At 40.7% G+C, this 25251-nt stretch overlaps 1 protein-coding gene across 6 annotated transcripts in view; it reads right to left on the reverse strand.

Annotated features, from left to right (window-relative positions):
* Nucleotides 1-312: 312 nt before the first annotated feature.
* The window catches only part of PLCE1 (phospholipase C epsilon 1), a 379433-nt gene continuing 354494 nt past the window's right edge, over nt 313-25251 (reverse strand). For all 6 annotated transcript variants that reach the window (XM_089780165.1, XM_089780164.1, XM_089780162.1 and 3 more), the window contains 8 exons: nt 22772-23033; nt 22009-22127; nt 20415-20543; nt 17140-17349; nt 12751-12912; nt 12326-12544; nt 7076-7278; nt 313-5690 (listed from right to left, as the gene is read on the reverse strand). In XM_089780165.1, the coding sequence (XP_089636291.1) occupies nt 7108-7278; nt 12326-12544; nt 12751-12912; nt 17140-17349; nt 20415-20543; nt 22009-22127; nt 22772-23033 (1272 nt within the window). In that variant the 3' untranslated portion in view covers nt 313-5690; nt 7076-7107. The remainder of the gene's footprint in view (nt 5691-7075; nt 7279-12325; nt 12545-12750; nt 12913-17139; nt 17350-20414; nt 20544-22008; nt 22128-22771; nt 23034-25251) is intronic.

Raw genomic sequence — 25251 nt, forward strand, 5'->3', positions numbered from 1 at the left:
ATACATTTTCAATCAAAATAGGTTAAATAGTTATAAGAAGTACGACATAAATGCACAAAAATATCACTGTTTAAGTCGGTGCTGGTGAGTCCCAAAATTAATATATTTTAAAACTTATATTTTCTGTACCTGAACTGTAAAAAGGATCTATTGAATGCTTCTGGCTTTGTACAAATATGTGTTTCTTGGTAATTTATATGATCCCCCATCTCCATAGCACTTCTCCTTGAGTACTTCTGTTCTTAAGTCAGAAACTTTAGAAAGTGTCCCTATTGCCAAAAATTTTGCAGTTAAGGAACGAAGAACTAAAGGTCCACTTCTCAAACCATTTATTTTTCCACATATACAAATACGTTTACTTTTCAAGTCAGCAGAGAGAAAGTAGTCCAGGTGGAAAGTCAAATTTAAAATACAGAGTTTTAATTTATGTAACATTTATAAAAACTGGCACATACTGATAGAACATTGACAAAACATGTTGACATACTTTAAAGCAGCACAAGGAAGACAATTGCACAAGTAATAAATCAGTTTGAAATATCCTATATTTGTCAGAGAGAAATTTCTATTGCATTTTTCATTTGTTTGTTACCCCCGTCAACTCTTGTAGCTCATGTCAACTCATGTCATCATCTAATGGGCCAGCAATAACCAAGTGATTAATAATAATTTGCTGATGCAAAATTGCTGAGAGCTAGAGTAAAATCTATAGCATTCAGAAACTATAGACTCAGTGTTAAAATAAAAAGCCATTGACAAGTTCTCTTCTCATGTATAAGGCCAAACTGAGTTTTTTAAGGGAATGTGATCTTAATGTTGAGATATTTCTCTGATAAAATCTTATTCTTGATAACCTGAAAATGGTCTCTAGAGCAGGGGGGGGGCCCTTCACAAATTTTGGCAGTGGTCACGGGCAGTCAGTCCCCCGAAGGTGCAGGGCCTCCAGCAGAAGGGGGAGGAGGAGAATTTGCATGCTCTCCCTATTCCCAGGCCAGTAAAGGCCTGGGAGCAGGAGGAATGTGTAAAGTCCCCCCCCCCCCCCCCCCTCTCCCGCCAGGGGCGCATATGGTGCCTAGAGGGAACGGCCAGTCGGTTTGAACAGCTGGCAATTCTCTCTAGGCTGCCTGCCCCTGGTGGGGGGGGAGGAGACTTCTTGTTCCCATGTCTCGATTTGCCTGGGGGTGGGGGGAACGCCTGCCGGCTAGATCAAAGGGGTTGGCAGGCTGGATCAGGCCCGTGGACCCTATTCTACCCACTCCTGCTCTAGAGGTAAATTTTATTTCAAACAATTATTATTGAGACATTCTACCAAGTAATATTAGTCAAAACTAAAACCAGATGTGATGTATGTTTTTAAAATGTGACTTATTACTTTTGTGTATTTTATCTCCTTAAAACTTGATAGAACGCAGCCTATACAACAATCTGTTTCCTGAAAGCTGAAGAGTGTTGCAGCACAGCCAGTACTTATGGCTTCCAATGACAATCCCATACAAGCATGGATATTTGTATTCACTATACATAAGAACAAACACAGACATAGGTAGGAAGCTTTAAAAAAAACAGTTTAGTGTAAAATAAAATGTTTTCTTTGCAAAACAGGTAATAGGCTGCCCATGGTGAGTCCTGTTACCATGTGTAGATTTCAGGAAGGCTTATATTATATACTGAGCAGTGGTAAATTATTTCCTATTAAATTTGTAATAAAAATGTTTCTTTTTCAAACCTGGGTCCACAGATCTATATGATGTCATTCAATCTGAACTTCAGATGCAAGCAGAACCACAAATGTCCCTCTATTAGCCCATTAATATGTATCTGTGGACTTGTTTTTTTGAAGAAAGGAAATCTGTGAGTAAGCAGGACAAATTTTCCAATTAAACAAACAGCATGATGTTAAATCTGTTTATGGTGTTGTAAGCAAGCTACCAAAACAGAAAGCTGCATAGCAAAGAGCTAACTTATATTTTTGGGAATTTTTAGACCAATGAAAAGCTTGTGTGCTCCCTCTACTTTGTCTGTGACCAAAACCACATGAATGCAATTAACTAATGCAGAAATGCAACAAATAATGTGTTGATTAATCATCAGGCTCCCTATTTTTTAAAAACATCAATAAATTGATGTACATTAATGGAAAAAACCCCACCCTAATTCAGTATAATCAGTCTGGGAAAATTCTTAACATGCCCACCTCCCTAAAATGATTTTTTAACACAGGGTGGGGAACCTCAGACCCAGGGGCTGGATGCAGCCCCTTACCTGCCTGGATCCAGCACCTGAGGCTTAGGCCCCCCCCTGAATTGGGGAGCTTATGCTGGCGCTCCAGTCCCTCCACTACCTCACACACAGACAGTACTGGAACACACACAAGATCTACAAGGCTGGACTCCACTAGGCTCTGGTATATCAGGGGAATGTGCTTCTCCTTCTCAGTCGGGCGCCACATAAATGATGTTTTTGTGTGTTGCCCTCGACTGATTTTTCTGTGGGTCAGTGGCCCCCAACCCAAAAAAGGTTCCCCTGCCCTTTTTTAACTGAGCATGCAAAATGCTAGATTATCTTGTTACCACTTTGCTTTCACAGCAGTGTGAAGTAGATTTTATCCTGTGGCCTGTAAGTATTGACAACAGCTGGGCAAAGCTAAAATAACTATCAAAGAAAAACTGTCCTTATGCTAAACCATATTCAATTACACAATGAGGGTATGTCACAAATAATGCAGAATTGTTGCTCTTTAATGGATGCCATATTTTACCATGTTATAAACTAGGATGTTGAGGATGACCTCATCTAAATTTTCTTTCAAGTCTAGTAGCAGTAAGAAATAAAATTGTTTGTGGCATACACACGAGAGCTCTCCCTCTGCTGGATCTGTAGTAGATTTACACATGTTTTTCCCAAAACTGTACTTAACACTGGTGCCCAAACTTGGCAGGAACCAACCACCTTACAATCAGTGCTACTGAAATTAGGCAGAATCTGTTCATCAAAAGCACGGGTATTTTCAAGTGCATTTAACAACCAATATTCTAAACTCTGGCAATTTCACATTCTATAACAAAATCTTTATATAAAGAACTTTTTTAAAAAGGGGATCAGACTTTCATCCAAAGGTTGCATGGAAGATATACAGTAGTTAAATACTATTGATGCAAATATTACTTGAAGGGGTAATGCACATATATAAGATCTTAAGCTTCAGAGGGATAGCTGAGTTAGTCTGTACAGGTTAAACTTAAAAAACAACAAATAGTCTGGTAGCACTTTAAAGACTAACAATCTAGCCATCTACATGTTGTATTAGTCTTTAAAATGCTACCAGACTATTTGTTGTTTTTTAAGTTTATACAAGATCTTGTAATTTAACATAAATATCAGTTCTGCATTATGTGCCACAGAAACTGAATTTTCTGTACCCCTCTCACTGGTTACTAGGTCTGGTTACTTTAGAATTAGATATGGAAGGACTAGATAGAAGAGCATGATAAGGAATTCCAAAGAGCTTTTTTGCTCATCATAAACAGGAGGAGACTTAAACATTCCTGGAAAATTTGACCTAAAATCTGAAGTAATTTAGAGGTCTAAATCCCATTTTCAAAAAACAGGATTTTCATAAAAACCTAAGCAGCTTACGCTCATGTGTTCTGTAAAAAAAAGTGGCTTTTACATGCCTACTCACTTTTCAAACTCATCAGTAATCTAAAAACCATGTTTAAATAAATGACATAGCAATGCTTGAAAATACTGCTCATTTTTCAGAATTTAAAACAGTAAGAGGATTAGCTGGTATGGTTACTGATTTTTAAAGTGGGATAAAGACAGGTGAATTTCAAAATAAGAATGTAAGTTCATGGGTTCAATATTTTGACTGGCCAGTGAATGACTATTGGGTGAGTTTTGGATGTGCAGTTTAATTTTTTTCTTATTTTGGAATCAGCCTGATGAGGGCACTTCCTGCCCACAGAAGAGTGACAGCTGCTTTTACTTAAAGGCAGCATAGTGTCTCCACACTTAGAAAGCAAAGCCATAAGTTGTTTTCTTTTAATTTTACGTTTATTTCGTGGAGGCAGCAATCACAATGCCTTGGTTAGATTGTAATTTTGTGAAAATCTATATCTATCTGTAATGTCTGTCTTAGAAACAGCAGCAGTTTGTGCTAGATGGTATTTCATTGACCGTATACTCTCCAGCACAGAGAATACTCCTGTGTATTAGCTAATCAGACTGCCTGAATAGTCTCCCTGCATTTCATTCAGTTTCAGATTGTTTTAATGGAGCCTTTCTTCTCTTGACTGTCCTTTTAATTTAGTTAACTTGATTTGACAATTCTACATCAGACTTATTGTCTGAAGTGTAGCCAAAGGTTGGGCCGAGCACTTTAGATATAAGACAAGGGTCTTATGTATGAACATCAAAGGATGGGTGACCTCAGCAGTTGTTTCAGTTGTGCCCTTACTTTGTATAAGTTAGTGTGAACTTCTTTTTACTAATAAACACTTTGCATGTTTTGACTCAGCCTGGAGAAGATGATATAGCTATTATTAACACTTCTTAAAAATATCAAGAGATCGTTATTTCAAACATATACAAAAGTTTACAGCAGTGCTTCTACATAAACAAAAAGTTAAGGTTTATATTGGAAAATGAATTGAGTAGCCTGGGTTCTTTACACAATGAGTATAAGAGGAAAATCATTTTCTTATTTACAATATTTTTCATTCTCGATCTAAATTTTATAGTCATCTAACAACCACTGTAATGTAGAGAAATTACTTTACCCTGATTTCACAATTGAAACATTAAGCAATAACAATTTTCAAACACCATTATATTTTGGTCAATTTCAAATAGTTACTTTTTTTGAATGTTTCTTTTCAAACAGAAAATAATTACTATGTTTGCCTCCCCCCCAAAAGAATCTGCAGTGTTTAAAAAGTAAGGTATGATAAATATATTACACGCTGGTACAGACCTTGGAACATGAAAATAAATAATCATTTTTACTTGAAACTCAAGTCTTCAAAACTAGAATTTAGATGAAGAAAATGTTGTTCCTGGTCAAAATATCACTATCAGTTAGGTGTATTTAGCTATTTGTACATGATTATTTTATGAAAGTAGATAATCCATAAATAACTATAGTAAGCATTTTAAGTATATCACCAAATTTAAATCTGTGATGCCAAGAAAGTTACATTATATGTAAATACATTTTTACAATCACCTAACAGTGTTAAACAGGAACCATTAAAGGTTCATTATTTTCATATAATACACAGAACACTTTAATGCTAACTCTCTTCCCTTAAAGCAATTAGTTAAAATATCTTTTGTTTAATAAAAAAGGCATGTTTCTGTTTACAAAATACAATTTAAGAAGTCTGCTTAGGAATCTCTCAAATGCTGGCAAGCATCTTTCCAACAATTAGAAACTAACATCCCACTCAGCATTACCAGATCTGTGTCCGTCATCAAGAAGCACAGTCTGGATTAGGCAAAGCTAGTGCTGAATAGTTTAGGCCTCAGCAGTTTCCTTCATGGACATTCCAAAAAGGTATCTTAAATCAGGTATTTGAGATGTTGGTTCCAGTTATGCAAGGCTATGTGGAAAGATGAAATCCGTGTCTCCCTGTTTTTGCCTGCCTGTGTTTGGTTTTTTCCTTTGCCATTTAGGGTCTTTAAGTAACCTGAAGAAGAGGAGAGATGATAATGACAGCATTTAAATTCAAATGCAAGAGGATAAATGGGTGCCTACATACTGTGAAATACATTTTTAAAGAATTTTGTACACAAAATATTATTGGCAGCTTTATTACTTGAATTCTTATGAAATAAATACAAACAGTATCTTGATACTTAAGAATGAGTGGAAAGGAAATATGGAAGCTCCATGTGATATGGAATGGTGAGTGCAAGGTTTTCTTCCTTCCTAACTAGTAGTGACCTCTCGAAGAAATCTTTTGGAGTTACTTCAGGCCCAGTGCTAATCATAAACTGGTATGATTGATTGTCATATACAGAAATGGTACATTGTCACCTTGAATTCTGCACTTAGCTTGCTTAAGATAAAGATTCAGAAAGGGATAATAAAATTCTTAGAAATACGTGTGATGGAGTTTCTATATAGAGATTTAAAAAACAATTATTTGCAGCTTAGAGAGAGGAGTGATTATATATGGCAGGATTTTTTAATTAAAAGGGCACGTGGAAAAATCTGTTAGCATGCTTCATTACCTACAGAACTCATTGACACAGTATATGGTGAAGCCAAATTACATGATAAGAGTCTTTTAAAAGGACTGGCCATTTATCAGGTTACCTAATGTGATGGACCCTAGGACTATGGCATAATAGATAAAGTAAAACTCTTCTGTTCCTAAGCAATTTTCATGCCATTTAGGTTTATATTTATCTTCAGGCTATCACAAGGGCTAGACTGACATGATTTTCTGCAAATGCTTTTAACGGAAAATTTTTCCGTCAAAAGCATTTTTGGAACAGTGCGTCTAGATTGGCACGGACGCTTTTCCGCAAAAGCACTTTTTGCGGAAAAGCGTCCATGGCCAATCTAGACGCGCTTTTGCACAAAAAAGCCCCGATCGCCATTTTCGCGATCGGGGCTTTTTTGCGTAAAACAAATCTCAGCTGTCTACACTGGCCCTTTTGTGCAAAAGTTTTGCGCAAAAGGGACTTTTGCCCGAACGGGAGCAGCATAGTATTTCCGCAAAAAGCACTGATTTCTTACATTAGGAAGTCAGTGCTTTTGCGGAAATTCAAGAGGCCAGTGTAGACAGCTGGCAAGTTTTTCCGGAAAAGAGGCTGATTTTCCCAAAAAACTGGCCAGTCTAGACACAGCCAAGGGGAATAAACAGGACTGCCAATGAAAAGGAATGTGTATAGGTTTGTCCCAATAGTGATTGATACCTATAAGCATAGAGTCTTTATGATCTATTTGACTGGTTATTGTACTTCACTATAGATTATCAACTATGCTTCTGGAAAAAAAATCTAAATTGTGCCTTGAAAAAATAGAATGCATGTTTGATTTACAAAGAAGTAGCATATGTCATACCTGCATAAACATACTTCTGGTAGTTACGGATATTATTCCATACTGTCATATTGTCCTGCAGGTTTTTCATCTTTAGTCTGGGTATTGTCTGGTGAGCTCTGCAAAGGTGATGATGTGAAGCCCCGATACTGTCTACTTGACTTGGTTAACTTTTTAAGTTCACTGGCAAATGAAATGCCTTTTCTTTTATCATCTCGTGCTGCCTATTAAAAAAAACATACACAGCAGAAACAGTTAAATTACAGGAATGTGTCAGTTCATTGATTCTTTAGGTTTTGAAATATTATTTGGATTTCATGTGAGGGCAAGTAGCAGGATTTTTCATAGCTTCCTTACGTCAGGTTCACAAAAGCAGTGTCCTTGACTGTCTGACAGCAAAAATTATTTTAAAATTAGAGAACTTGAATGCTGCTAAATACAGTGTAGATAAATTGTGTTCAGGGTTCAACTGTGATCACAATGTATTTCCTAAAGTGCAGTGCTGGAAAAGGAACCATATTCTTGCCTGTGGCAGATAAGTCTAAATATCTCCAGACACAGCAGTACAGCTGCTTTTCCACAGTCTGGGAATAAAGGAAAACAAAATGAAACAGATCACAGAGATCTGCAAAGCTGCTGTTGTTTGAAATTGTATTTAGCCCAGGGTAATACAGTAGGGAGATGGGGTGCAGCATTACAGGAGGTGGAACAGGAGATGGTCCTGAAAGGTTAACATTTCTAGATGTAGTAGCAGGGTCAGTACAATGTAGGAGAGCCAACAATGCCTGCTGACAGGTTTTTCTTAATGTAACTAATGTTTTAACAAGGCCCTTTATTTTAATTTTTTATTTTGTTAAACAGTTTTTGGATTTAAATTTTAAAAAGGTGAAAATTGGTGCAAAGATTAACTTAATAGTTTTCTGAGATACTCAGGGATAGTAGGACAGAAAAAAAAAAGCAGTGTATAGAGAAAAGTAACAGTACTTCTGACTCAGTTCCCATGCTGGAAGGAAAGAAAGCAATTCAATAACCTTCCACCACCCCCCTCCAAGGAGTGGTCAGCTCAGAAACCTGGGTTTGGACCCTTTATCCCACCCACCTTATAGACCAACAAACCATTGCAATGTATTCTTCTGAAAGTTACCCCACAACATATTCATTGAAGCTGTGGGGAAGGCAACATGAAGTCTTGGGGTAAAGGACACTCCATTCTGTTTCTCCCCTCACTTGTTGGCTTTGTTTACCTAGTATGTAAAAATAGACCTTTCTTGTCTTTGTCTGAAGATTGGACGGGACAAACACACCTAAGGCAGACCTATTTAACCAAGTCCACCTGGCATGCTTGGTTTAAGCACCCATTAGTCATAATTCTAGCATACGTTCAGAACACTTAATACTCACGATGTATATTTATCACACAAACATTAATGAAGAATTAGTTTTTCAAATGATACCTCATATATGGAAAATTATGGTGTGTACTGGGGTGATAGTATCATAATTCCTTCCACTGTAAAATCTAAATCCTTCATTTTTTGGTTTTTCAAATTCCCAGCTTTTACAAAAGCTACTTAATCAATTTTAACTTTTTTTCACTCAGTCTGGACTGCTCAAATACATGAAAATACTGATTATATGAAGAAAATCCAAGACATTACATTATTAATCTACATGTAAATATGATGATGTCAAAGTAACACAATATAGTGGAAGTTACACACCCATCAATAGACATGTATGTTCATGCTCAAACAAACCACGGGAACTCTGCAGACCCTGAATCAGGAGAGATGATTGCTTGGTAACCTCAAGTGATAAGCAAGCGAATCAATTGAGTTATATGCAGTATTACTGTATTATAAAAGTGCATAAAGTGAAGTCTTCTGAAAATGATATGCTGTGATTAATATTACTGAGAAATTTCTATATTAAACTATCTGAAAAAATATGGATTATTTACTTAATGATATTACATTTTAAAGTCTGTGACCAAATTAGGGAGAAAGAGATTCCCACCCAGACAGAAGGCAGCTATTTACCTGTCATCTATATAAAGTATGATTATATGTGGAATAAAAAGAATGGAAGGTTCATTTCCATATAGGGGAATGGGAAGTCCATAGGAAGGGCTTCCTGCCTCTTGGAGTAAAGTCATAGCTTTGGAAGATACAAGCAAATACAAAAATCCATGTTTGGCATTCATCACTAGACAGGTACAAGGGAAAACAACTCTAGCAAGCTGAGAAAGATGGGTCTTTCAGCTAAAATGTGGCTGAAGACTCTAAATACATGTAAGACTCTTACTTAGGCAAAGAACTTTCAATCCAAGAAGATAACGAAAGCCATCTCTGTGTGCTTCTCTGGAAGGTCCTGACTGAATGAAAGTCAGCCCTGGCTGAGAAGGAAGATTGGTCAGAGGAACTATCTTGAACAATGACTTTACCTTACTGAGATTAAGTTTTAGATGTGTGTGTTCACTTTTATTTGCTTGCAACTCTTTCTAATTTTATTCCTTTTACTTGGCATCGCCTAACCTCTGTTCTATTAATAAGTGTTTTATTTATACCATAAACCAACAATCTGAAACTGGCTTTGTTAAAAGCCAACTTCCCATGTGCATTGGCTCCTGGAAAGTCAATTCTCCCCCCCCCCCCCCCCCCCCCCCCCCCCCCCAATTTAACTGCTGAGATTTTCAGTGGTTACATTGGTACTTAAACACATTTTAACATTCCTAGTGGATAGTGACTTAGGCTGGGAGCTACAGCAGAAAAGTATTGTAAGACACCCAAAGTTGCAGGACAAGTAGTGATACCCCTTCACTGGTGTGGATTGCACCCCTAATCCACAACAGGTCTATTAGATAAAGTAAATTAAGGAGGAAAAGCATTTTGCTCTCTACAACTGTGCTTGGAGCCTTTCAGAGAATGAACCTGTGTGATCTGCTGTAAGTTTTGTGCCATCTCACCTCCCAGCTAGCAAGGCCAATAAAACATTGACATGAATGTTGGAAGCACTCATGTAACACAACAATTTAGACCTTTAAAATCCCTGCTCAACTGCCATCACATCTAGTAGTTTCTTGAATGTCCACTGGTGGTATGCACATAGCCAACTAAGCCTGGCAGGATTCTCAGATTAGGCATTTTCTCCCCCTCCCTCCAATCTATCTCATCCACAACAGCAGGCATGCTCTGAGGCCACCAGAGAGCATGCCTGCCAGATCAGGTATCTGCTCCCTTGGTAGCCAGTTGTTCAGTGGTTAGTGTTCAGGATGTGGCAGACCGCAGTTGAAATCTCCACTTACCAGGATGTGGAACAGGCACTTGAACCTATGTTTCTTGCCTCCGAGAGCCATAACCCCTGGGGCATTAGGGGGTTGATCTTGTGATGAAGCTGTTCCACTTTGTATTAAATATCTAGATCAGTGATTCCCAACCTTTTTTGGCTGGAGGAACACCTAAAATAATTTTTTATATCCCGAGGAACCTCTATCTATGAAAACGTTTGCTTGGCCAGAAAACATTGACAGCGGGGAGCGCAAGTCAATTACTGCTAAATAACTGTCAAGAAAATGTATTTGTAAAGAGCTGTTATATATATATATATAATATATGTCAGCTTACATTGTAAGAAATTTTTATTTATTTATTCCACGATTTCGCACAGAACCCTGATTGGGAAACACTGATCTAGATCTTTATTGGGCCTGTGAGAGTGAAATGATTTGGGCTGTCTCCTAGGAGACCCTGGTTTTAATCCCTGTACCAATAAATATTTTATACAAAACAGAACAGCTTCAACAGAAAAGATTCACATTCTCATTCAGAATGCCCTATTTGTAGCTCAGTAGTTAGGGCACATCAGTGAGGGGCACCTGGATTTACAGGCAGAGTGGGGGATTTGAACTGGCTTTATCTGCTGGGTGTTGGGGATAACGATGAGGTCTCCAACTTGTTTGAGAGGCTTGACCTGGTTTAGGTGAATTTGAGGGAGAAGGGGGCCGTTCCCGCCAGTTCAGAATTAGGTACCTGAGCCCCGTTGCGGGGCAGGGATTGGACCATGCCATTCGGCATGTGCTACTGGTTAGTTTTCTGGTTTCTGTGAATTCCATCCTTTTGGAGCATCTCTCGCCTCCTGTGCATTATAGAAGAAGTTAGGGTGCCCAATTCTGGAATGAGGATTGCACTGGATGGCAGAGCACCTAAAGACAAGCCACTGTACTGCCAAACCAATGTACTCTTTGTGGTTACAGAACCTCTTGCACAGCATTCTCAAACTGTGGGATGGAACCCCAAAGTGGGTGGAAGCCCTCTTAATGGGGTTGCCAAGACTAGTTTAGACGTGGTGGGGCCTGGACCATAGGCGAAGCCTGACACCCTCATGACCCGCAGCCAAAGCTGACGCCTGAGCCCCACCAGCCAGCTTCAGCCATGGGTAGTATAGCTTGGATTATAAGCCTCTGCCCCCCTCATCCCACCGCTGGGCCTGGGGCATTGGCCTTGGGTGTGCTCAAGCTTTGGTCCCCCCCCTCCTGAGGTTGTGCAGTAATTTGTGGTGTTAGAAGGCAGTCACAATGCAATGCAATTTGAGAACCCTTGCTGTAGCACAGGGGTGGCCAACCCATTTAACCGAGAGCCAAAACAGTGGCAGAAAAAATGCAAGGAGCTACACCAGAATTGTCAAACCAAAAAAAAAAAAAAAGCCCCCCAGAACAAAATTGTTGAGCAAAAACAAAAAATTCAATTTTTTTTAAAGGAGGCTGCCCCTTTAAGATGGGTGCCATTTTTAAAACCCTGCAGCTCTGACCTGGTAAGCACAGGCAAGGCAGGGACCGTTGGGGGGTGGCCGTAGGTGCAGCTTTGCGAGCCGCAGTTTTGCGAGCATGTGGCTTGCGAGCTATGGGTTGGCCACAGCTGCTGTAGCGGGATCAGACCTGAAGTATATGCGCAAAAGACTGAAAACATGGCATATCAGGAATGTACTGTTATGTTGCAAGGAAGCTTTATGCTACATCCAGCCTAAAATGTTCTTCTGACTCTTGCAGTGCATCTGTTCTCACTCACCTTGTGTCTAGTTGAGAATGGTTGAAGATCTGTCTTTTTGGAGTTTGTGAGGTGTGGGAGGTTTTTATTTGGTAAAAATGAAGTGGAATCAAATTAGCACATTCATTTTAAAATTAAAAACAGTCTCTGGCTATGTTTTCATTTACTATTCCAAATATTTGATCATATACCATTTTTAAAACTAACAAAAGGGTTTTCAGTCACTCACCTGAACCTGTTCTTTAAGTTTAAGGATAAACTTTCCTGCTCCCTTCCACTTGCTTTGAGCCTGAAATACGCACTCATGATCAGAGAGAATTCTCTGTGATGGTTTAGCTGTTGAAGACTTTTTGTTCGTTAGCTCTTTGGTCACCTCCTCCAAGAGGACGTAATCATTTGGGTTAGGATTGCTTAGAATGCTGTAGGAATACTTCGCTTTACAAAGAGTCTGTTAAAAAAAAAAAGACAAATTAAAGACATAGTAACCCCCCTGTGTTTTGCTCAGTCCAAACTTGCAGACGCAAAAGGCTTCTTTGCTGAGTATCTGTTCCATTACCTGAGACCAAAACTCAGTTAACATTTCTTGTATGAAGCCACCTCTAGCAAATTAATACGGAACTTAGTGGAAACAAGAAAAACTGAAAAGCTTTTTACCTGTTGTATGACATCCTGTGCTGTGCTAAAGCGCAGAGCTTTTATGACTGTGCGAGGCTGCTCTGGGGAAACATCATGCACTTGAACAAAGAAGCTGTCATCTTCAGAGATAAAATTTGCATCTTCTTTCTCTTCTTGAAAAAAGTTTCTCTCACTCAAATTCTGTAGAAAAATAAAGAAAACAAAATTATATTTAGTTGAGGAAAGTCACCAAATGGTTGGATTTTTAAAGGCTTTTACATGATATAACAGGAATGTTAATGCACTTTAATTCCCTAGAGCAGACTGCCACGTCTCACTTTCTGCCAAATTGTAAAGGTGTTTTGATGGTGAGTGGTGTCCAGTGTTCCTTCTAATATTTTCGATCCGTGGGCAGGCTGAATTTTTTTGGGTGGGATGAAATTTCTTATGTGCAACACCAATATTGAGATTTTAAACAGTCCTTATGTATGGAATATAATATATTAAAATAAGAGATAGTTAACAAGGAGAAATGGTTATGATATTTAATATGAAATCAAATGAAAATGAAAATTAACACTACCCGATGGCTGTGTCTAGAGTGGCAACTTTTTCCGCAAAATCATCTGCTTTTGCGGAAAAACTTGCCAGCTCTCTATACTGGCTGCTTGAATTTCTGGCAAAGCACTGACGATCTCATGTAAGATCGTCAGTGCTTTTCCGGAAATACTATGCTGCTCCCGTTCGGGCAAAAGTCTTTTTCCGAAAGACTTTTGCGCAAAAGGGCCAGTGTAGACAGCACAGTACTGTTTTTTGCAAAAAAGCTCCAATCGCGAAAATGGCAATCGGGGCTTTTTTGCGGAAAACCGCGTCTAGATTGGCCACGGACGCTTTTCCGCAAAAAGTGCTTTTCCGGAAAAGCATCCTGCCAATCTAGATGTGCTTTTCCAAAAATGCTTTTAACAGAAAACTTTTCCGTTAAAAGCATTTTCGGAGAATCAAGCCAGTGTAGACGTAGCCTTAGAGTACATGTATCATCATCCTTTCTAACAACTCAAGCTAATAAACATACCAAAATGCAGATTGTCCACACATAGCTCAGCTTTAAGATGTTACACAAACCTATGCATCAACTAGAAATAGAATTTGCAAAGAGAGCATGACTACACAATAGTTACTGACATGGGAAAGAAGAGTAAAAGGCATTCACTAAGGGTGTGTCTAGACTACAAGGGTTTTTTGTAAAAAAGTGACCTTTTTTTGGAAAAACTTCCCCTGCATCTAGACTGCTGCTGCATTCTTTCGAAAGTAAATCAAAAGAATGTGGCAGTTTTTTCGACCGCGGAAAACCTCGTTTTATGAGGAATAATGCCTTTTTTTGAAAGTGCTCTTTCGAAAAAAGGCGCTATGTAATGCAAACTGTGTTTTTTCGAAAAAGAGCATCCAGACTGCCTGGGTGCTCTCTTTTGAAAAAAGCGGCTTGCTTTTTCGAAAGTACTGGTTGTAGTCTAAACACTCTTTTTTGAAAGAGGCTTTTTTGAAAGTATCTTTCGAAAAAGCCTCTTTTGAAAGAGGCTTGCAGTCTAGGTGTAGCCTAAGACTTATATTATACAGTGTCTCTGGGGAATGTTTAGGATCCATGCTATAGAAGAACAAGTGAAAGAGACCTGTAAAAACAGATAAAAGGTCTCACTTTCACCTTCTGTGTGTTGCCAACTAAAAAAGCAGAAACCCTAGAAAAAACAAACACATGGCTCCAGTGTTTGTAGACAGATGTATGTTTCAGAGAGCTTGCAAATAAGGTTTCATCCCACACAACAATTAGCATCTCCCTAGTACTTGCTACTTCTGACACATAAGAGCCAGAACTCTACCACAACTTAGCACAGATCTGGCCTTAGTGCAATACATTTTACCATGGATTAATTAGTAATACAGGATTTTAAAAAATCATTAAGATCAGAGTTTTAGATATCTGCAACATTCAAAAAAATTGATAAAATAATCTTTTTCTTTCTTACCGTAAGCCATTAACACCTATGTAAACTTTGTTTGAAATGTAATCATGCAAATGTCCTGGCGCACACACCCCATGCAGCCCGCTTTCCCCACACTCAGCCAGAGAGGACTGTACCAAGTGAGTCAGAACACCCCAAACAAACTCCTCACTGCACAGATGCAAGCACCACCCACTCACACTCTTTCCTCCACGTACCTCTGTGCAATATGCTCACCTCAGCCTAGCTGGGGGCTGGTATAAAATCCTGCTTCTCAAAATTGCAGGCACAAACAGGCCTCCAGGACACACAGCACAAACAAACTTGCTACCCCTCCTCCATCTCACCTCAATGCCAGCACCTACCCAACCCCTCTTTCCCTCACCTACCTCATGCAGTCAGCCCCTTACCTCCCCCTTCCCAGCTTAAGAGACTTGAGGAGAGTGCTGAGTTTCTGCCGCTCTCTCCCATTCAGACGGGACTCTTCAAACTCCACTCCCATCTGACTCCATCCCCCCCAGCCAATTACTCCCTCTCTCCTCCCCCTTCTCCTCCTCCCCCCAACCCCTTATTCCCTCCTTATCTGCTCTGGGAGCTGCTCCATTTCAAGCACCAGCAGCTCCATTCAAAGCTGCTGCTTAGTGAGATGTTCTTCCCCCTGCTGGTCAGCTGAGCTCCCTGCCTTTGCAGGAGCTCTGAACCTCTGAGCAGGGCTCAAAAAACGGCTGCACAGCTTACAGGGATCTTTGGTGGTGTCCCATGAAGACTAACAACCTTCACACTAGTTGTCAACTGTGATTTTAAATGGATTTTGACCAATGTTTTCAGAAGTGATGGGCTCATACATTAACTTAATATATTTATTTTCTCACACAAAACTTAAACTGAATTTAAACCCCCAAGCAAATGTTCACTTCATAACCTTTTGCTTTGTGGATGATGCAATAAATGCATCAAAATAAGATTGGGTGGGCCTACGATAAAAGACGCGCAATAAAAATTTTATTAAACCAAGCTGCAAGTGTAGAAACACAAAGGGGTAAAAATAATGTCTCTGCAAATTCATCAGATAACATTTGCACTGACAGAACTTTTTATTCTCAAGCATCCCAAGAACTTTTCCACTTAAACTCCCATAAATTGTGTGTATTTTTCTAAAGATGCAAATGGATTGGTATGGTTTCTCACATGAATAATGTTCCAATTAAAGAAGTGCCATTGAGTGCTGAACTTATCAACAGGAGTTTCATATGGCAGTGCTCCTGAAAACCAGATCATTTCATTAGGTGCTTTTCTACTTCTGATTTTTCTCTCTGAACCCAAACTCCTCATAGATGTCCTCCCAGCAGCTAAAACTGACTTTCCTCTAGAACCTCACCTATGTCTTCATTTTGTCACTGACAACTTCACCATTTTCTCAGTTCAAGGTCCTTTATCTCTCTATATATATTAAAGAAAAAATGTCCAGTGGGGCAACAGAGTGATGTCATCACATGACTCTACATTGCCCTACTCCCCAGCCTCAAGAGAGTCCCCAGAAGGGGAAGAGGCAGCCATGACTCAGGGTTCTCATCCCCGCCTTGGGGGGGGCACACCTGGCTCCTCTGAAGGAGGGCCTGGGGAAGGTAACAGTGGCTCCTTGCTGTGCTACGGACCCTGAGGCTCCTGGATCCAGTAAAGAACCACCCACATGTGCCTGGAGCTCCAGCCTGGACCCCTCCCCTACTCCCGCAAGATTAGCACGCAAGCATCAGCAGAGTGGGGAGAGAAGAAAACCCCAAGGCTCCCTCCCCTCCCTAGCAGCTGGGTCTGACGAAGACCTTGGCCCTTCCCTCCCTGGCAGCCGGGGTGGGGGGGAGAGGCCAGGGCTGGCATGGCCCCCGGCAGCCAGGGGGAGAGCTGTGCTTGCTTACTCCCAAAGACTGGAGTTGGCGAGTGTAGTGAGCAGGGGGCACCGCCCCCTAGCCAATGTAAATAAAAATAAGCCTTGCTGTCTCTATAGCATACTCTTGTTAATAGCTGCAATCTAGTTTTCCGACAGCTATGTCCCTCATCTGCCTTACTCCTTTCATTCCTTATATTTGACACCCCTCCATATCAAATCATTGTTAAAAGTCTTAAACTCCTTCAAGGTAGGAGACACTATTTTCTGTACAGTTCCCAGTATAATAACAGCTTGATTCTGATTTATACAAATACTAAATGATGATTACATTTCAGAGATCAACAGGGCGGTATGAAGTTGTTACACAGATTCTAAATGGTAGATGCATAAAACTTGACAGTGCTCAGCTGTCTTCTGTGAATTCTGTGTGGCAATAAGATTATCTTCCAGTTAGCAAATAGGTTAGCTCTTAAGTCTCCCTCTCCCTCTTGTGATCATTATTTTTAGCTATGTATGTAAATGACAGTTTTTCCAAAACAGACTTACTTCCTCTTGGGTTTTAAAGATAATTCTTCCAACATATCCTTCTTCTGGGAACCAGCTGTTCAAAAGCTGCACTAACCCTTCCTCAGGACCAATCACTCTCTGGAATGGCGGTTTCCTGAACTCAGTCTTTTCTTTGGATATAAAACATTTTTCCTCCATCAGAAAATAATCTAGAGTACAGGATTCAGTGCTTTTTGTGGTAGCCAAAATCTGAAACAACACACCACGTACACAACTATTAGAATGCTAGACATAAACAATGCATGTTTGGCAGCTATGAATGAATGTTTATGAAAAAACTGTTATGATCAATTATTTAATTCTGGGGTATAGATAAGTATTTCTAATGTGTTATTCATAACTAACATACAGATCTCTTTAGACAACCCAAACTGTTCAACTAGTTGAATTTATGTCTGTCCGGACAATTAATAATCCCAGGATTTTCTCACTGCTGAAATAATGCTTGTTGAGTTAAAGCAGTTTTAGGATTTTTTACTCATGAACTAAGACCGTTCAACTGTTACTCTGGAGCAATTCATAGTATATACAGGCAGTCCCCGAGTTACGCGGATCCGACATAAGTAGACCAGGGAGAGGAAGCAAAGCGGCGGAACACGTGGGCAGTGGACAGGGCTGTCCGCTGCCCACGCGCTCCGAGGCTTGGCTCTGCTTTGCCCCACCCCCGTCCCCCTGGTCTGCAGACCAGGGGGACGGGGGGGGGGGGGCAAAGCAGAGCAAAGCAGAGCCAAGCTGCGGAGCGCGCGATCAGCTGACAGCCCAGACTCATCTGGGCTGTCAGCTGGCCGGGCGCTCCGCGGCTTGGCTCTGCTTTGCCTCTCCCCCCCCCGGTCTGCAGCCCAGGGGGACGGGGGGGGGAAAGCAGAGCCAAGCCGCGGAGCGCGTGGTCAGCAGACAGCCCATATGCGTCTGGGCTGTCTGCTGCCCGCGTGTTCCGCCGCTTTGCTCCCCGTCCCCCTGGTCTGCAGACCAGGAGGACGGGGAGCAAAGCAGAGCAAAGCCACGGAGCCCGAGGGCAGCGGGACAGCCATGGCGCGTCTGGGCTGTCCCGCTGCCCCCGTGCTCCGTGGCTTTGCTCCGGACACCTGTGGTACAGCAGCTGGGGCGCTGCCAGTTGGTCCCGTAGCGCCGCTCTGGGCGCTACTGGACCAACCGGGCAGCACCCCAGCTGTTCTGCCCCAGGCATCCTGATTCAGCCACTGCTGGTCAGATTCAGCAGGGGCTGAATCAGGACGCCTGGGGCAGAGCAGCTTGGGTGCTGCTGGGTTGGTCCAGTAGCGCCAAGGAGCGGCGGCGCTACTGGACCAACCCAGCAGCACCCCAGCTGCTCTGCCCCAGGCATCCCCAAGTCAGCCGCTGCTGAAACTGATCAGTGGCTGACTACAGGAAGCCCCTGCCCCGGGCTCCCTGGAATCAGCCACTGATCAGTTTCAGCAGCAGCTGACTTGGGGATGCCTGGGGTTCTTAAGTTGAATCTGTATGTAAGTCAGAACTGGCGTCCAGATTCAGCCACTGTTGTTAACTGATCAGTTTCAGCAGCGGCTGAATCTGGACGCCAGTTCCGACTTACATACAGATTCAACTTAAGAACAAACCTACAGTCCCTATCTTGTACGTAACCCGGGGACTGCCTGTAGTCTTGCTCTTTATTAACCGCTTTTCTAGTACAGGCAGTCCCCGGGTTACATGGATCCGACTTACATCGGATCCCTACTTACAAACGGGGTGAGGCAACCCCGTACTAGCTGCTTCCCCCCAGCAGACCAGGGAGACGCGAAGCTAGGCCCCCCCCCCCCCGGCAGCAGACCAGGGAGATGCGGAGCAGCTTTTCTCAGCAGACACCTCAGCTTGAGAATAAAGGACTGAGGGAAGTGAGGTGTGGGAGAATAAAACTGAGCTCTGGAGAAAGGTTTGGCTAGAGTTTCCCCTACAATATGTACCAGTTCCGACTTACATACAAATTCAACTTAAGAACAAACCTACAGTCCCTATCTTGTACGTAACCCGGGGACTGCCTGTAGTATTTTCTCAAACTGACCCAATCACATAATAGCCAACAATACTCCAAGACAGCAACTGTTGTGAGGAAGGGATTTAAGTGGTAGATTCGACATTCTCATGACATTCTTTCTGGCTAGATCAGAAATACCTCTAGAACTGTCGGTCTTGTGGTATTTGGCCTTCTGCTCCTGCCAGGATTCTGAAGTATAGTGGGCAAATGTTACATTTAACCAACACTTTTCAAATCATGGCTCAATCTGAATTTTGCACAAAGCTTCAGATCATTCCTTATTTTAATTGATTCCTAATTATGATTGTCAGAGAGTTGCAGAAAAATTGGACTTAGGTTGACAACACATTCAGTTGGCACGTAATTGCACAGGTAGTGTGGAAGTTTCAAGACAATGCACTTTCTGTCCATAGACTGGGATTTGAGTCATTCTGCAATGTCCTAATACTGCAAAATCATGGATCACTCTTGCTTCATTTTAATATTGTGATATCCTTTCACACAGAAGATTATTATACCTTTTTCTTAAGAAACAGTTACCTATCTTATGATAGCTCTGGTTCTCTGAGATGTGTGATTTCTAAGGGTATGTCTAGACTACATGCCTCTGCCGACAGAGGCATGTAGATTAGGCTACCCAGCATAAGAAAATGAAGTGGCAATTTAAATAATCGCTGTTTCATTTAAATTAAAATGGCTGCCGCGCTGAGCCGTTAAGCTGTTTGTTGGCTCAGCGCACTAGTCTGGACGCTCTGCAGTCGACATCAAAGGCATTTGTTGACCGCCCCGTTATGCCTTGTGGGATGAGGTTTACTGGGGTGGTCGACAAATACCTTTGATGTCGACCACGGAGCGTCCAGACTAGTGCACTGAGCCGACAAAAAGCTGATCGGCACAGCGCGGCAGCCATTTTAATTTAAATGAAGCGGCGATTATTTAAATCGCCGCTTCATTTTCCTATGCCAGGTAGCCTAATCTACATGCCTCTGTCGCCAGAGGCATGTAGTCTAGACATACCCTAATATTCCACTACTGATGCCTATGAGTCCAATACACTTTTTCCCATGGATTTATATAGTGGCATTATATTTTCCTGTCCTACTACCTTTCCTTTCCCTAATGCATCCTAACATTCATTTTGCCATATCAGTCAAAAAAGGAGGAAGGTGAGATACTGCCTGGCACATAGCTAGTTACTGCTGGTTCTTGTGACCTTCTCTATAAGGCAAGTGGACATACTTACTTGATGAAGAAGCTGTGCTGCTGTAGTCTCTTCACTTACAGTGAAAACAGTAAAGGGTTCAGGGCCTGGAATTCCATGTATTGTGACCTTGTACGATATTGAGGCTCTTCTCTCCTCTGTGCTAAACAGCTGTGGAAAAGACATATAACATTTTTTTCAGATATACATTTATAGGTCACAGAAAAAGTGTATATAACATACTTCCTCTTAGTATGTTTTTGGGCTTTTAATTAGTTTTTGTTCTGCTGTTACCTATTGCAAAAGTGATAGCTAGTAGATTAATGTATCTGATATATCAAACAAAACATGACACCAGCAAATGGGATTAATAATACATTTTCAAAGAAATAATTTTTTTTAAAAGTCCAACACTGTAAGTTGTTTTATATATACCCCTGGAGAATTCCCTTCTCCTATTAGAATTCTATAATCTTCACATTTTTTCACCCACCTTAGCTCTCTAATATTGTGGGACCAACACAGTGACAACACCACCAACGGCCATTTCACTGCGTCAGACAGAAGCAGCTGCCTCTGACTTGCATCACTTTCGGTCTCAACTGAACTGTTAATGATACATTCATAAAGAAATAAGACACTGGACAGCTTTGCTCCCACCGATGTGACAAACACTGAATATGACTCAAGGATCTAGTTCAGTGATACTCAGACTGAAGCTCCTGAGCCACAAGTGGCTCTTTAATGTGCCTCCTGTGGCTCCTTGCAGCACATGGCTCCTTGCAGCACATGTTAAGACATCGAGTGATTTAATTATTAATCAATCTACATTAAAAGCATCCTGATTGGTTAATACTATGTTATTAACCAATTAAGTTATGAACTTATTTTCTCTGAGAATATACGTATTTGAGAAAGTATTTGAATCTGTCTGTGTCCATCCATCTATGAGTATGTTTGTTCAAGAACTCCTAAGCAGTAAGAGCTAGGACCACCAAATTTGGTACATAGCTTCCTCTTACCATAACTTAAAGCAAGGTAAGGATTTGGTTGTGCCAGGACAATGAGATGTGCATGGAATGCAACTGTTTCCCATCAAATGGAAAGGGAGGGGTGTGATAGCAGGAACAGTTATACCCAAGAATAACCACAAGGGGGCAACAAGCATGGGGATAGGTTTACCCCAGAATGACCACAGGGGGGCAGCAAGTTTCAGCCGCTGGCTGGCAGCACAGCCCCTGCCACCCTGGGGAGCAGCGGTTGGCTGGCCAGCATGGCCCTCATTGGCTTGGGCCGCCCATGGGGAGAAGCCACTGGCTGGGCTGCATGGCTCCCCCCATCCCATGCCAACCCTGGGGAAAAACAACACTCCACCTAGCTCTGGGAAGAAGCAACTGTCCAGGCTGTGTGCCTCTCTACCATCCTGCCCTCGGCCGGCCCTAGAAAGAAGCCACACCTCCTCTGGGCCAGACTTGTGGAGAAAAGTTGTGTAGCTTGAAAGCTTGTGTCCACCAAGAGAAAGTGGTCCAATAAAATGTTATCTCACCCATTTTGTGTCTCCAATGTACTATTGCAGTTTATTTGTCATTTAGAACACATGAACAAATATATTTGATATGCACATAAAGTAAATTACCAAAGAAGTAGGCACAACATTCCCAGGGGGATTTTCTTCCATCCTCCGACTATTTATGAATAAACTTGAGATTTCTAAGGCTTCATTGTGTAAGTTTTGTAGCTGGAGATGTCTATACCCTAAAATAATATGTCATTGGAAAGAGAAAACTTGTCAAGCATATTATGTTAAAGTGCAATACATGATTTATAAAGTTGAAAACTTGAGCATCTAAGATGTTGCTATGCCTGAACTATTAAGGAATGTAATGGTTTGAATTAAAATTCCTGTTTATGCAACAACATGGGCATGATCCTATGAAGTGCTGAGTACGTCTGGAGACTGAGTACTGAAGTCTTTCCTTCTTTTGTGTTGAGACTATTTTATGCTACCACAGCAGCACAAGGAAGCCTTGGGATCAGCTTGACCACCCTCTTGAGGATTTTCTGGTTTAGAAAAAATCCTTTGTGACAGTTACTGTAGCAACCTTACACTTTGCCCATCCCCCCTTTCCAGCCATTGGTGCAGGGAGCATAGCTATGAAAAAGGGGGTATGGGTGGGACATCTTTTTGCCTCGTAATCACCACTTACTCGAATGGTTTCAGGGAGCAAAGTGTAACCAGCACAGCATAAACTGAACTGCACTGAAAATGCTCTATTTGACATCTGAGACAGATGGCCCCAGGACTGTATACATCTCACTGAGTGATGCTGAGCATTCTCAGCCATAGTTCAGGCTCAGTCTAGTCACTGGGTACCAGGTTAATGCAAACTGTATTTTACCTCTTTTTAGAGCCTTTAATGGAATGATCCTTTGAGCAGTTACAGCTGAACTGTTGTTTTCAACAACTGCAAATCTAAGAAAGACTAGATCCTCAAAATGAACCCTGTAGAGAAACTGTTCATTCCACATGGGGTTGAGAGTATTGCGATGAATGGGTTTTGTGCGGAAATGGCAGCTATCCAGAGACATCCCAAGTACATCAACTTCAATGCATGGACTTCCTGTGCTGTTGCTAGGACAAACATTTTGTCCAGACACAATCTGAAGCAGAGAACACAAAGTAACCAATTAGTGGATTGGGGTTTTTATGTTACATTTTCAAGTTAAATAACATTTATCATACTCCAAAGAACAATTTGTCAACATGCTGATCTAATTACAATTCTGCTTCAGTATTCTGAATTGCCAAGACAGTAATTTCAGAAATAGAGCAGCTTAAAACAAATACAATTACTAGTGTATCTTTTATCCGAAAAATATAACACACACGGAATAATTTGAAATTAAAGTTAATGCAAAAAATGGACTTGTAAATGGAATCTAGATAATAAGAGTTATATTTTCCCTCTTAGTTATCAGAGTTACTGCACTGGATTCATGGAGCTACTCTGATAAATGAGAGAATTTGACCCTAAATGCTCATAATTAAACAGGAATCAAATGTATCCTATCTCATATGTAATTTTTCTCAAATATCCCTCCAAAGGGACTAATTTCAAAACATCCAAATTTCTTACAAAACATTCTTTAAATAATATATCCTCGTTATACTACTTTTAAAAAGATTTAAGGGGTTTTCATTATACCCCTACTTATATTTATAAAAGTTTTTTCAGTAAGGGAGAGGTGAAGACTTGAAAATACCTAAGCATATGTGTAACTTTATTCAAGAGAATATAATGTTTGCAGGTCCTAGCTAACTGACACTACAATGGTATCACAAACTAACTGGGCCCTGTGAGTAAACTAGGCACAGTTTCCCTGTGTCAGAGTAGATGGGCTGAACTGAAATGATAAAAAGAGGACAGAGTTACACATGGGGCTATAAAGGCCTGTGAGAGGACAGGAAAATGGGGAAGTGATTAGAACATAAGAACATACAAATGACCATAATAGCCCAGCATCCTGTCTTCTGATAGTGGTTGGTTCCAGATATTCCAGAAGGAATGAACAGAACAGGTTAAGTCTTGAATGATCCATCCCTTTATGTCCAGTTCAACTTCTAGCCATCAAACATTTAGTGCCATTCAGAGTATAGGGTTGCATTCCTTACTATTTTAGCCAACAGCTATTGATGGACTTGTCCACCATTAATGTATCTAATTCTTAGTCCAATAATACTTTTGGTCTTCACAACAGCCCCTGACAATGAGTTCCACAGATTGTGTGTGTGTTGTGTGAAGTACCCCCTTTTCTTTGTTCTAAACCTTCTGCCTATTAATTTCATTGGCTGACCCCTGCTTCCTATGTTATATAAAGGGGGAAAACACTGTGTTCACTTTCTCTACAGCATTCATGATTTTATAAGCCTCTATTATATTTTCCTCAGACAGTCCTTTGAAATAAGTCTTTTTAATCTCTCTTTGTATGGAAGCTTTTCCCTATCCGTAATCATTTTAGTTGCCCTGGTCGCCACTTTAGCCAATTTTAATACACCTTTTTTTCAGATGAGGCCATTAGAACTGCATGGTGTGGGGATTCCATAAATTTATAGAGCAGCATTATGATATTTTCCTGTCTTCTTATCTATATCCTTTCCTAATGATTCTAACATAGTTAGCTGTTTTGACTGTCACTACACATTGAGCTGATCTCAGACAATTATCAACGATCTGTTTCTTGAATGGTATCAACCAATTTAGATCCTATCATTTGTATGCATAGTTGGAATTATGTTTTGTACTTTATATTATTTTGCACTTAACACTGAATTTCATCTACTATTTTGTTGCCCAAGTGACTGTGCGAAGGAACCATGGAGGAATAGTACCAGCTCCTGTGTTGGGTTGTGTATGTGTGTGAGACATAGAGAACATAGGAATAACATGAGGAAAATCAGTAGGCAAATGTGCTCAACATCTTACAAGTCTATGTACAAATGCAAGGAGTGTGGGGACTAAACAGGACGAACTAGGAATATTAGTACATAAGCTTAAATTTTGATTTAATTGTCATCTAATTCTTGGTGGGATAGTCTCATGACTTCAATATTGGTATAGAGGGATATCACTTATTCAGGAAGAACAAGCAGGATAAAAAGGGAGGAAATGTTGCAATATACATAAAAACATATCCACTTGTTTTGAGGTCCAGAAAAAGGTCAGAGATAGTACACTTCAAAATCTATGAGTAAAGATAAACAGGGAAAATTAAAGGAGATACCATGGTAGGATCTACTACAGACCACCAAATCAGGAACTGGAAGTTATGATTAGGTGTGTACCCACACTGGCCTGGCAAGACTCAGTGGGGCCAGATA

This window comes from Pelodiscus sinensis, chromosome 8, assembly GCF_052426305.1.
Source record: "Pelodiscus sinensis isolate ZL-2025 chromosome 8, ASM5242630v1, whole genome shotgun sequence".
NCBI classification, from domain to species: domain Eukaryota; kingdom Metazoa; phylum Chordata; order Testudines; family Trionychidae; genus Pelodiscus; species Pelodiscus sinensis.